The sequence below is a fragment of the Lutra lutra genome, chromosome 18 (assembly GCF_902655055.1).
Source record: "Lutra lutra chromosome 18, mLutLut1.2, whole genome shotgun sequence".
In the NCBI taxonomy this organism is placed as follows: Eukaryota; Metazoa; Chordata; class Mammalia; order Carnivora; family Mustelidae; genus Lutra; species Lutra lutra.
Genome location: NC_062295.1, coordinates 16,515,206 through 16,529,785, shown reverse-complemented (window position 1 = coordinate 16,529,785; position 14,580 = coordinate 16,515,206). Strand labels below are relative to the sequence as shown.

Below are 14,580 nucleotides of genomic sequence, written 5' to 3'. Positions count from 1 at the left end.
CCAGGGAAAGGAAATGGATATTCAGAGACACAAATGCAAAGGATCTAAACAATATGAATCCAAAGACATCTACAATAAGATACATTATAAATCAAATAGTAAAAAGTCAAAGACAAAGAGAAGATTTTAAAAGCAGCAAGGGAAAAGCAAGTTGTTACATACAAGGGACTGCTCATTAGACAGCTGATTTTTCAGCAGAAATCTTGAAGGCTAGAGGGAATAACGAGATATATTTAAAGTGCTGAAAGAAAAAATACCAACCAAGAGTACTCTATTTGGCAAAACTATCCTTCAAAAATGAAGGAGAAAGACATTCCTAGATAAACAAAAGCTGAGAGAATTCATTACCACTAGATCTACATTATAAGAAATGCCAAAGGGAGTTCTTCAAATCCTGAAATTGAAAAGTATTCTTAAAAAAAAAAAAAAAGGATGCTAACCAGTAATACCAATTCATATGAAAGCATAAATCTCACAAATAATGTAAATATACAAATATAGAATAATGGGGGTGCCTGGGTGGCTCAGTGGGTTAAAGCCTCTGCCTTTGGCTCAGGTCATGATCCTGGGGTCCTGGGATCGAGCCCCACATCAGGCTCTCTGCTCTGCAGGGAGCCTGCTTCCTCCTCTCTCTCTGCCTGCCTCTCTGCCTACTTGTGATCTCTGTCAAATAAATAAATAAAATATTTTAAAAAATAGAATAATGTATATTGTAATGATGGTGGATAAGCTACTTTTAATCCTACTATAAAAGTCAAAAGTATTAAAAAACTATAACTAAAAGTAAATATTACTAAAACATGTTAACTAAAAATAAGATATGCAATACACAATTACACAATACAAATATATATGTGTGCCATCAATAACTAAAATATTGTGAGTAAAGAGAACAGTTTTTTGTATGCAATGGAGTTTAAGTTATCAGCTTATAATATGAAGTTATATTTTATGTTAGTCCCATGATAACCACAAAGAAAATATGTCTAGAAATTACACAAAACAAAGAAATCAAAGCATATCAATACAAAAAAAATCAATAAAAAAGAAATGAAGACAGTAAGACAGGAAAAGAAGGACACAGAATTATAAGACAAAGAGAACACAATTAACAAAGGAGTACTTCCCTATAAAAATCTGCATTAAATATAAACAGATTAAACTCTCCAATCAAAAGACAGAACAAATGAATAGATTTAATGAAAAAAGTAAGATCTACTCCTACAAGAAAACACTGGGTAAAATCTTGACATTGGTCCTGGCAATGATGTTTTTTGGATATGAAACCAAAAGCATAGCAAAGAAAAAAAAATAGACAAGTGTGTCCACAACAAACTAAAAAGATTATGGGGGTGCCTGGGTGGCTTAGTCAGGATCTCATGGTTGTGGGACTGAGCCCTGAGTCAGGCTCTGTGCTCAGTGGAGAGTCTGCTTGAAGATTCCCTCCCTCTGCATCTTCCTCCAATCATTCTCTCTCTCTCTCTCATTCTCTAAAATAAATCAATAAATCCTCTTTAAAAATTAAAAAAATAAAAAGATTCTGAATGACAAAGGAAACAACAAAATGGAAGGCAACCTACAGAATAAAAGAAAATGCTCGCAAACCAAAAATTCCTAGGCGAAAACACAGGATGTAATCTCTTTGATATTGACTATAGAAACATTTTTCTAGCTGGGTCTCCTCTGGCGAGGGAAACAAAAGCAAAATTAAACTATTGAGACTACCTAGCTTTTGCACAGGGAAGGAAATTGTTAACAAAACGAAAGGCAGCATTGTGAGTGGGAGAAGATATTTGTAAATGATATCAGATAAAGGGATAACATCCACAATATACAAAGAAATTATACAACTCAACACCAAAGACCAAATAATCCAATTTAAAAATGGGCAGAAGACGTGAACAGACATTTCTCCAAAGACATATAGAAGGCTAATTGATACATGAAAATGTGCTCAACATCACTCATCATCAGGGAATTACAAATCAGAACCATAAGGAGGTTTCACTTCACACCTGTCAGAATGGCTAAAACCACATCTTCTTTACCCATTCATCTGTTGAAGGGCATCTTGGCTCCTTCCACAGTTTGACTATAGTTGACATTGCTGCTATGAACATTGGGGTGCATGTTTACCTTCTTTTCACTATATCTGTATCTTTGGGGTAGATACCTAGAAGTGCAATTGCTGGGTCATAGGGTGGCTCTATTTTTTAACTTCTTGAGGAAGCTCCATACTGTTTTCCAGAGTGGCTGTACCAGCTTGCATTCCCACCAACAGTGTAAGAGGGTTTCCTTTTTTCCGTATCCTTGCCAACATTTGTTATTCCCTGTCTTGTTAATTTTGGCCATTCTAACTGGTGTAAGGTAGTATCTCGTTGTGGTCTTCATTTCTATTTCCCTGATGATTAGTGATGTTGAACACTTTTTCATGTGTCTCCTAGCCATTTGTATGTCTTCTCTGGAGAAATGTCTGTTCATGTCTTCTGCCCATATTTTGACTGGGTTGTTTTTGGGTGTTGAGTTTGAGAAGCTCTTTTTTGATCATGGATACCAGTCCTTTATCTATAATGGCCTTTGCAAATATCTTCTCCCATTCTGTGGCCTGCCTCTTAGTTGTTGGTTTTTTTTTTTTTTTTTAAGATTTTTATTTACTTATTAGAGAGAGACACAGCAAGAGAGGGAAGACAAGCAGGGTGAGTGGGAGAGGGAGAAGTAGGCTTCCCACTGAGCAGGGAACCCCATGTGGGGTTCCATCCCAGGACCCTGAGATCATGACCTGAGCCGAAGGCAGACGCTTAACACCTAATCCACCAGGCACCCTTGCCTCTTAGTTTTGTTGACTGGTTCCTTTCCAGTACACACATACAATTCAGCCATCAGAAAGGATGAATATTCACCATTTGCATCAACATGGATGGAACTAGAGAGGATTATGCTAAATGAAGTGAGTCAAGCAGAGAAAGACAATTATCATAAGGTTTCACTCATATGTGGAACATAAGCAATAGCACAGAGGAGCATAGGGGAAGGGGGAGAAATCTGAAGAAGGAGAAATCAGAGAGGGAGATGAACCATGAGAGACTATGCCCATGGGAAACAAACAGAGTTTCAGAGGGTAGGGGGTCAGGGGAGGGGGTAACAGGGTGATGATGAGGGTAACAGGGCATGTGTTGTGATGAGCACTGGGTGTTATATGTAACTCATGAATCATTGAACACTACGTCAAAAACTAATGATGTACTATACTATGGCTAACTGAACATAATAATGAAAAAAAGAATGGCTTAAACTGTAATGCAAGAAATAATAGGTGATGGTGAGGATGCGGAGAAAAAAGAACCCTCTGGACTGTTGGCAGAAATGGAAACTGATGGAACCACTGTGGAAAACATTGTGAAGATTCCTCAAAAAATTAGAAGTAGAACTACTATACGATCCAGTAATTCCACTACTGGGTATTTACTCAAAGAACACAAACATGCCAATTCAAAAAGATATATGCACCCCTATGTTTATTGCAGCATTATTTACCAGAGCTGAGTTATGGAAGCAACCTAAGTGTCCACCCACTGATGAACAAATCAAGAAGATGTGGTAAATATATACAATGGAATATTACGTAGCCATTAAAATGAAATCCTTCCATTTGTAACAACATGGCTAGACCTAGATGGTATCATGCTAAGTGAAATAAATCAGACAAAGACAAATACCGAATAATTTCACTTACATGTAGAATCTAAAAAAAAAAAAAAAACAAAACAAAAAAAAAAACAAACAAAAAAAAAAACAAAAAAAAACCCACAGAGACAAAACAGACTCAAAGATACAAGGAACAAACTGTCAGTTACCAGAAACAGAAGGGATTGGAGGCCACGCAAATAAGTAAAGGGGATTAAGAGGAGTAAACTCCTGGATACAAAATAAATAAGCAATGCAGATATAATATACAGCATGGAAAATACAGTCAATAATATTGTAATAACACTGTATGGTTACAGATTGTAACTAGACTTATCATGAGGATCACTCTGTAATACATAAAATACTGAACCACTATGAGGTACACCTGAAAATAATAGGACACTGTATGTCAATTATACTTCCATATTAAAAATAAATAAACTATGACCATTACTTCAAAGGGCTCATAGTTGAGCCCCAATAAAAAGAGGAAATCATAGAAGTTTTGGGGAGACACACAAAAAATTATGGAAATTATATTAGAATAATATTACTAAGATATCAATATCCATGAAGATTATGTTAGAAGAATATTGAGATATCAATACCCAAAAAATAATCAAAGGGAAAGAGACCGTATATTTTTTTCAGGAAAACTGAAGAGCCACAGCACCGCAGGGATCCCTTGACCATGATGGCTATGCGATCACCCAGGAAGTCAGCTTCATCCATGTAGTGTGTGGTCAATAAGATGGTACGATCCTGTTTATACTGCTGAAGGACATCCCAGGTGGCCCTCCTTGAGGCTGGGTCCATGCCAGAGGTTGGCTCATCAAGTATCACCACCTGAAGACCAGAAGAACAATTTCATAACCATTAAGCATATGTACTAGTGTCACTAAGATCTTACCACTTATGGGGGTTACTCCGGTTTTGTTTTTCAGTCACTTGTTCAATTAAGCTAACAAGTTTAGACTAAAACTGAATTAGGAATGCTAGAATAATTCCAAACCTGTGAAAAATTTATTACAATAATTTGATAATATGAATTCTATATGGGATTTAATTTGTAAGGTTCCTTTTACAGTGTTAGATCTTTATCAGCTCTCAGGTTTTTGTTGGCTAAATTTTTTAGACTAGCTTCAGTGGGGATCCATTCTTAGTACCCCCACATTTTTTTTTTTTTACCTTGGAGCCCCCTAGAAGTGCTATGATCACAGAGAGTCTGCGCTTCATTCCTCCACTCAGTGAACATGAAAATTCATTACGCTTATCTAGAAGGTTAAAAGCAGCCAGCATATGATCAATTTCCAGAAGATGTGTCTTTCGAGGTATTCCTTTTACCTACAAAGAGAAGCCAGAATTTACATGGTGTTTCCAGCTTTTTCCTTAGAAAAACTTTATACAAGCCTTTTCTTATATTATTACTGTAGTGTCTTCTTTCCTTAGCCTGTCTTTACATTTAAAGGAGAATTAATCAAAAATCAGTTTTTGAACTTTCTAAAAATAAGGATATTGATAGTTGGGAATCTACCTAAAGTACATCAGTAGAGTGGGGAAAAAGGAACATATCTTTATTGGCTTACCACACAATAGAAATAAAGGTGTTCTGACACGGTCAAGTAATTAAACAACAAGTTTTGTTGAGGACACAAGCCCAGGCTTTTCCTGATCTGTACCATCTGCTGTGAGATGTCATATCCATTAATATAGGCCTCTCCACTGGTAGCAGGATAGAGACCTAGGGATCGAGCAGAAGACATAATAGTACCTTAGCTTTCATGAGGGAACATGACAACAAACTTTTCATTAAAAACTTAAATTTGAAATCTATATATGGATTATTTGTTAGAATTAGCAATATCTCTCAGGAGAAAATTCCATAAAATACCAATTGTATTTGAGGAGATGAGATTAAAAATATTTAATTTTTATTTTTATTTGATTAACTGCATGTTCTAATAGTCAATGAATATAAGTACAAATCACTCAGGTATATAAAAACAATAGAGTTTGTTTGTGTTCTGCAACCTATGGAATTCATTTATTAGTTCTAATAGTTTTTTTGGTGGTGTCTTTAGGGATTTCTACGTACGTCATCTGCTAATAGTTACCTTATTAATTCTTACCAATTTAATGCCTTTTCTTTTTCTTGTCTGATTGCTGTCACTACGACATCCACTATTAAGCTCAATTAAAGTGGTAGGAGCAGACATGTTTGTCTTGTTATTGATCTCAGAAAAAAAGATTTCAGTTTTTCACCACTGAGTATGATTTTAGCTGTAGGTTTGTCACAGATGGCCTTAATAATATTGAAATATATTCCCTCCAAACATACTTTTGGAGTTCCCTCCAAACTTACTTTGAGAGTCTGAATCAAGAATGGATGTTGCATTTTATCAAATGCCTTTTTTCTGCATCTACTGAGATGATCATATGGTTTTTATCCTTCCTCTTGTTCATGTGATTACCACATTGATTGATTTGCCAGTACTGAATCACCCTTGCATCTGTAGCATAAATCCAACATGATCATGATGAATCCTGTTAATCTATTGTTAATTTGGTTTGCTAACATTTTCTTGAGGAGATTTACATATATGTTCATCAGAAGTACTGACCTGTAATTTTACGTAGGGTGCTTGATTTGCTATCAGGATAATGCTGACCTTGCAGAATGAATTTGGAAGTTTTCCTTTCTCTTAATTTTTTGGAATACTTTGAGAAGAATGAACATTAAATCTTTTAAATGTTTGATAAAATTCACCTGCAAAGACATCTGTTCCTGGACTTTTGGTCATTGGGAGTTTTTTCATTACTGATTCAATTTCATTATTAGTAACTGATGATTTCAAATTTTCAACTTTTTATTAAATATCATCCCTTCCGGCCTCCATGGTTTATAATTAGAAGTCAGCTTCTGGTCTTGTTGGGGTGCATCTGAATGTGACAATTTTGGCTTCCTGCTTTCAATATTTTCTCCTTAATTTTTACTGTAATATTTATGGGTGAAGATCTCTTCACATTTATCCTATTGGAAGTTAGTGGAGCTTCTTGAATGTGTAAATTAATGTTTTCAGCCATTACCTTTTCGGCTTTGTTCTCTTTCTCCTCTCTTACATCCCAGTACATGTATGCCGGTGCATTTAAAGGTATCAAAAATTCCTATCAAACTGTTAACTTTCCCTCATTCTTTTTCCTTAGTTTTATTCACATTTTATGATCTCTATCAATCTATATTCAAGTTCACTGGTGTTCTCTTGTGACAATTCATGAAATCTACTGTTGAGCCCCTTTAATGAATTTTTCACTTTGGTTATTGTACTTTTCAAATTCCAGAATTCCCACCTGGTTTTTTAAATAATCTATCTATCCTTTCATTGATACTTTCTATTTCATACTGTTTTCATACATTCCATTACTTCTTTAATCATGGTTTCCTTTAGTTCTTTGAGCATATTTATAATGGTCACTTTGTAAAATCTTTGTAAAACCTGTTATCTGCTATCTTTCACATAAAATTATTTAAAATTTAAAAAGAAAGATTACTGAACAATTTTATGCATCACTGAACTGGCTAAATTGTAAATATCAAAAGAATACACACAAGTCTTGTAGGCTTGATCTACAGTGTCTATGTGAGAATACTCTGGACAGATATATACACTTACCTGAGAGAACAGATAGGGTAGTGGATTTTCCTGCCCCATTGTGTCCTAGAAGAACAGTGATCTGCCCCACATATAAATTCAAAGACAAGTCTTTTATAGCTATCTTGGTAGTATTTTGTACTCGGAATTCCTGTTGAGGAAAACCCACAATATATTGACTTTATCACTATCACTTTGAAAGGACAAGCATTCATATCAACTATCTATACAAGAAACCATACCATGTAATTAATCTCATGAGGAAATAAAAAAATCCAAAATTAAGAAGGCTGAAAATGTGACTGAAAAAAATATCTGAAGGCATAACATGAGCTATAAAATTTCATAGTAAATCTATAAATATCCCCTTAGCAATATCCACTCATGCCTTGATTCAACTAACATCTTAAAGCTGATAATGCCATAATATTCTCTAGTCCATACATTTGTCCTGGTTTGGAGAATTGCCAATAAAAAACCTGGATAGAATATCTAAACCATAGATGTTTTATAGGCATCTCAGATTTCTTATGTGAGTTTAGCAGGGTTCCTGCTTAAGATGCAAAAATATGGAGGGGTGCCTAGTGGCTCAGGTGGTTAAGGATTCAACTCTTGGTTTCACCTCAAGTCATGATCTCCTGGTCATGAGATCAAGCCCTGTGCATTGGGCACAGAATCTGCTTTAGATTCTCTCTCCCTCTCCTGTTCACACTCTCTCAAAAACAAACTAACAAACAAACAAACAAACAAACAAATAAAATTCTCCTTAAAAAGATGCAAAAATATGGAAGGAGCATCACTCTCACTCTAGAAAACAAGAAACTTGTTTAAATAATCTGAAAAAATTATAAATTTTCTTGAACTCATCAGAGTAGTGATGTTTCCAGGCAACCAATTAGCCTTGAATTTGAGAAAAAATAGATACCTTTAAGAAGAGATGATATATAAGTATTTGCTTATCTGGAGGAGACAAAGGTACTATGTAAATAAAAAAAAGATTTTGGTTAAATTTGGTTAAACTTGTAATGCAAATGAAGTAAAAATACTTTAAGAAACACAATATCTAAATCAAAAAGTTGGGATTCAAGCCCATTTCATTCAGACTCTAACATATGTTCCTTCCAATATAACCCATTAATGGTGAATAAAGCAAAATATCTTGTGTAACAAAAAAAGCGATTTCTCTTTTACCCCAAATGGCAATAAATGTTTTCTCCATAGATGTCCTCATCCTCTCTTTTCCTTAGATCAAAGCTACCAGTTTCATGAACTGCTTATTTGAAATCTCTAATTAAATGAATGTGTAAAGTTTTACATCCAAAATGAAGCTCTTAATTTTTTTAAAGTTTCACTTTAATACCAACTAATGAAAAACCTCAAATTCTCCCCCAATATCTCCAATATCCATAAATTGCTCTACCAACCATCCATTGCTCAAGGCACAAAACCAACTACTTTAATTTACTCCTTTTTCTTCAATTTTACATCCAGAGAGTAAACTTTTCAGCTCTAACCCCAGATATATTCTGAATTTCTATACTTCTATCTCCATGAGACCAGTCCACACTGCCACCACATTTTACCCAAGCTATTACAAAAGCCCCTGATTTGTCTTCTTTCTTCCACTCATAATCCTCACAGCAGCCAGAGTGTTCTCACAGAAAAATTAGATCATGTTTCTTTACTTAATAAAGGCCAGTATTGGCTGATGCACATTTGGGCTCCTTCCATAGTTTGGCTATAAACATTGGGGTACATATATCCTTTCAAATTAGTAATTTTGTATTCTTATAGGTAAATATCTCATCATTGGTGGATCATAGGGTTGTTCTATTTTTAACTTTCTGAGGAACCTTTATATTGTTCTCCAAGTAGCTGCACCCATTTGTATTCCTACCAACAAGAACTCCCCTTTCTCCACATCCTCGCCAACACCTGTTATTTTCTGTGTTACTTTTAGCCATTCTGACTGGTGTGAGGCAATGATGTGGATGGAGCTAGAGTGTAAAATGCTAAGCAAAGTGGTCAGAGAAAGACAAACAAGATATGATTTTGCTCAGATGCGGAATTTAAGAAACAAATGAATACAGGGTGGGGGGGGGGGCAAATAAGAAAAGCCTCACTACAGAGAACAAACACAGTCACAGGAGGGGAGGTAGGTGGGGAGGATGGGTAAAATGGGTGGTGGATATTAAGGAGGGCACTTGCTGTGATGAGCACTGGGTGTTGTATGTTAAGTGATGAATCACTAAATTCTACATCTGAAACTAATGTTACACTGTATGTTAACTAGCTGGAATTTAAATAAAAACTTGGGAGAAAAAAATAATAAAGGTCAACAATTATTTTCTAATATTAAAAAAAAAATGGAATCCGAGCTTTATTGCTACTGCCCCTCGGGACAATTTGTTACTTAAACTATAACCCCTGGAGGATTTTACTAGTTACCAAGCACATTTAGATATGGCCTTAAGAAAAACATATACTGGCAACAGGTCTTTGGGGAGAAGAACGATATACAACCGTGAAGCTGGGCAGCTGGGGATGCCCGGCTCACTCAGGGTGGGAGGCTGCCCCTTCAGAGAAGCCGGGCAGCGGGGAATGCCCGGCCCGCCCAGGGTGGAACTCCGCCTGCTTCAGGGAAGCCAAGCACCCGGGAACGCCGGTCAGCTCAGGGTGGAACGAAATACCGCCTGCTTCCCTTTTCCGTTATTGCTCCTTTCTCTTCCGAGAAGCGCCCGTTGTTAGATAAGTCCTTTAGAATGTGCTTGGTTAACTATAAACTTTATCCTTCTTCTTGCTGGTCCACAAGACAAGTGACTAACATTTGACCTTCATCGGTCCTTCTGTTGGCTATTGTTTCTATCCAATAAAAGTGGGGCTGTGGAGTTGCTTGTGGCAGCAGTCTTCTCGACTGTTGTCCCCTGCTCCCAATCTCTTGCAGCTGATTTGTTTGTGCCTAATTCTTCTCCCGTCGCTGACTGGAAGCGGCACTTTATCATGGCCCTCACAGCCCCCAGCAGGGTTTATATTGTGACTATATCACCAAATTCATTTCATGTCATTCTTTCGCTTTGCTTTCTTCACTCCAACTTTAATCTCATCTGTGTTCCTCAGCAAATGAAGCTCCTTTCAATCTCAAAGGTTTGAATTTTCTATTTCAATTATCTCTACCTAGTTTTTCAACTATCTGGATACTTGGTATCCCATGATCCGTTGCTTCGTGTCTACCAAGGCTCAACAGCATGTCAGAACTGTTTTTTGAAAAATATAACTCTGCTTCAATTGATGATGGCATTGCCTTGATCCAGAACCCTAGATGTCTGCATTATTACTCTCCCATTGAGGTTTACCATAAAATCAACATGATACTTTCCCAGTGTTAAACACCCACAGATAAAAAGGCTGCTGAGTTGGGATGACTAAGCAGCAGGAGTGCTTCTACTACATCCTGGACCTGTTGCAGTGTCCTTTTCTGCTGCAGACTCCACTCAAAGTTGGCAGGTTTTTTTGTGTCATTCAGTATAGAGGTAAAAACAGTATTATCAGGTACAAACTATACTGGCCTCAAAACCTGAAGTAGCCAATAGGCACTATTTTCCTCTTTTACGGTGGGAGGTATAAAATGCACTAAATTATCCTTTACTTTGGGAAGAATTACTAGCAGATATGAGATCACTAACTTCTAAAATTTTTACTAATGTAGTGAGTCCCTGAATCTTCATAGGCTTTATTTGTTCCCTCCTCAGAATACATGTCTGACCAAGGCCTCCAACAAACTTGCCATTTCTTGCTTATCTGATCCAATTATCTATACAGTGGGCCACAGCGATACTCTGCAAAATGTGTAGCCGATCCAGCTCCCTTCAGATTCTATCAGGACAGAGATCTTAAGAGCCTATAACCCCGGACAAATAAATATATGCTGTTGCTGTCCATTCAAATGAATACAAAGATCTCTGATTCCCATTTTGGTGGTGCAGGAAAAACAAACTTGCCGAATCAGTGGCCCTATACTACATTCTGAGGCTGTGTTAATCTGCCATAAGTGAAAATTACCACATCTGACACAAAAACTGCAAATAGTTGAACTATTTTTTTTGAATGTGGGATAGATCCACTGTCATTCTGCAGGTTTGCCAGGACCAGAGGGGAGAGTTAAATAGAGTTAAGGGGAATTGCTACTCATGCCACTTTCATCTCTGCCACTTTCCCAAGAATGTGATATTGCCTTGGATTTACCATCTTGGCCAGTGCGGGTAGGAAGTTTCAAAGGATTCCACCTGGCTTTTCTAATAGAATAGCTCTTCCCCAGAGACCAATGAATCAAGATAAGGGTTTACACCAACCGTCAGGTATGTCATTGCTTTTTTTTTTTTCTTTTCATTTTTTAAAATTTTGTTAGCCACCATACAGTACAAAATTAGTTTTTGATAAAGTGTCCCATGATTCATCCTTTGTGTATAACACCCAGTGCTCCATGCAAAATGTGCCCTCCTTAATATCCATCACTGGGCTAACCCATCTCCCCACCCCTTTTCCCCTATGAAACCCTCAGTTTGTTTCCCAGAGTCCACAGTCTCTCATGGCTCCTCTTCCTCTCTGATTCCCCCCTTCATTTTCCCCTTCCTTCTCCTAATGTCTTCTGTGCTATTCCTTATGTTCCATGTGTAAGTGAAACCACGTAATTGACTCTCTCTGCTTGACTTGTTTCACTTAGCATAATCCCCTCCAGTTCCATCCATGTTGATGCAAAAGTTGGGTATTCATCCTTTCTGATGGCTGAGTAATACCCCATTATATATATGGACCACATCTTCTTTATCTATTTGTCTGTTGAAGGGCATCTCAGCTCCTTCCATAGTTTGGTTATTGTGGACACTGCTGCTATGAACATTGGGGTGCATATGGCCCTTCTTTTTACCATGTCTGTATCTTTGGGGTAAATACCTAGTAGTGCAATTGCTGGGTCATAGGGAAGCTCTATTCTTAACATATTGCAGAATCTCCACACTGTTTTCCAGAGTGGCTGTACCAACTTGCATTCCCACCAACAGTGTAAGAGGGTTCCCCTTTCTCCACATCCTTGCCAACATTTGTTGTTTCCTGCTTTGTTAATTTTTGCCATTCTCATTGGTGTAAGGTGATGCATCATTGTGGTTTTGATTTGTATTTCCCTGATGGCTAGTGATGCTGGACATTTTTTTGTGTGTCTCTTAGCCATTTATTTGTATGTCTTCTTTGGAGAAGTGTCTGTTCAGGCCTTCTGTCCATTGTTTGACTTGATTATTTGTTTTTTGAGTGTTGAGTTTGAGAAGTTCTTTATAGATCTTGGATATCAGCCCTTTATCTGTAGTGTCATTTGCAAATATCTTCTTCCATTCTGTGGGTTGCCTCTTTGTTTTGTTGACAGTTTTCTTTGGTGTTCAGAAGTTTTTTTTTGTTTTGTTTTGTTTTGATCTTGATGAAGTCCCAAAAGTTCATTTTTGCTTTTGGTTCCCTTGTCTTTGGAGACATGTCTTCAAAGAAATTGCTGTGGCCAAGGTAGAAGAGGTTACTGCCGATGTTCTCTTCTAGGATTTTGATGGATTCCTGTCTCACATTGAGGTCTTTCATCCATTTTGAGTTTATCTTTGTGTATCGTGTAAGAGAAAGGTCCAATTTCATTCTTTTATATGTAGCTGCCCAATTTTTCCAGGACCATTTGTTGAAAAGACTGTCTTTTATCCAATGAATATTTTTTTCCTGATTTGTCAAAGATTAGCTGGCCGTAGAGTTGAGGTTCCATTTCTGGAGTCTCTATTTTGTTCCATTGGTCTATGTGTCCGTCTTTGTGCCAATATCATGCTGTCTTGGTGATCACAGCTTCGTAATACAGCTTGAAATCAGGCAACGTGATGCCCACAGCTTTGTTTCTCTTTTTCACTATCATTCCCCTGACAGTTCAGGGGTATTTTCTGTTCTGCACAAATTTTAGGACTGTTTGTTCCAGCTCTTTGAAAAATACCAAGGGTATTTTCATCAGGGTGGCACTGAAAGTATAGATTGCTCTGGGCAGCATAGACATTTTAACAATGTTTATTCTTCCAAACCACGAGCATGGAATATTTTTCCATCTTTTTGTATATTTCTCAATTTCTTTCATAAGTGTTCTGTAGTTTCTAGAGCATAGATCCTTTATTTCTTTAGATAGGTTTATTCCTAGGTATCTTAGGGTTTTTGTTGCTACTGTGAATGGAATTGATGCCTAAATTTGTAATTCTACATTTGGCAACTACAGAAATGTCCACTAGATGGTAGTGTAGTCCCAGTGTATCTACTGTAAGTCATCAACAGCCAAGATTACATTTATTACCTAGCCTGCACATAGACTTGCTCTAACAATAGGATAGTGATGGTACTTTGGATCTCCAAGTATGGTTACCCAAGTAAATTGCTAGAAGTCCCTTTGTCCGACTTGGGTAATCCTCATGTACATTTGCTGTGGTGTTGCAGAACACTTCTACTTAGCCAATCCAGACCTTCCTTTGGTCAATGAGTGTGAGCTCTACAAACTGGAAACTGTGGAGGAGACCATGAATTTATATATCAGGTGCTATCTTAGCTCCTGATGATACAACTTTTATTTCTTCTGGTAGTACAGGTTGGGCAATATCCTCACTAACTATCCTGCTGTGCTGCTTCAAGAGAACTGTGCTCTGTTAACCTTCATTTGTGGACCAGGTGTCCCAGACTGCCACTCCATACTTGACACTTTATTTGAAAAATTGTTCCTGCCTGTGTGGCCACCTATCCTCTATTATGTTGGACTCACATTACCTCCACTTCTACTAGCGGGTCTATGTCTGTTAAGGTATCTCCTACTGCCAGACTTTATCAGTGATGCTGGTATTCCTCTCACTAGTATATTCCTTATTGCTCTGACTGGGCGCATCTGCAAAAGCGTGGTCATGTAGTAGATTAATTGGGTGAAACTGGTTCAGGGTCTTTCTAAGGTTGCAGTCAAGTGATAACCTGGGCTAAAGTCATCTGAAGACTTGACCGAGACCAGGGTATCCACTTCTAGGCCTACTCAAGTTCATACTGATTGTCTGGGGAAGATTCAGTTCTTGTCCATATGACCAGCTTGAATGACATGGTGCTATCTCCAGAGAAAGCAATTCACAACTAAGGCAAAGGCCATAATGACTTCTACGACCCAGTTTTGGAAGTCCCATACTTCACTTGCAGAGTATTATACAGG

At 37.3% G+C, this 14,580-nt stretch overlaps 1 protein-coding gene across 2 annotated transcripts in view; it reads right to left on the bottom strand.

The window, feature by feature from the left end:
* LOC125090540 (phospholipid-transporting ATPase ABCA3-like) overlaps nt 1–14,580 on the bottom strand; it is a 127,559-nt gene that overhangs the window by 68,259 nt on the left and 44,720 nt on the right. For both annotated transcript variants that reach the window (XM_047713302.1, XM_047713303.1), the window contains exons 12-15: nt 7,359–7,488; nt 5,274–5,428; nt 4,876–5,031; nt 4,323–4,533 (exon numbers count right to left, since the gene is read on the bottom strand). In XM_047713302.1, the coding sequence (XP_047569258.1) occupies nt 4,323–4,533; nt 4,876–5,031; nt 5,274–5,428; nt 7,359–7,488 (652 nt within the window). The remainder of the gene's footprint in view (nt 1–4,322; nt 4,534–4,875; nt 5,032–5,273; nt 5,429–7,358; nt 7,489–14,580) is intronic.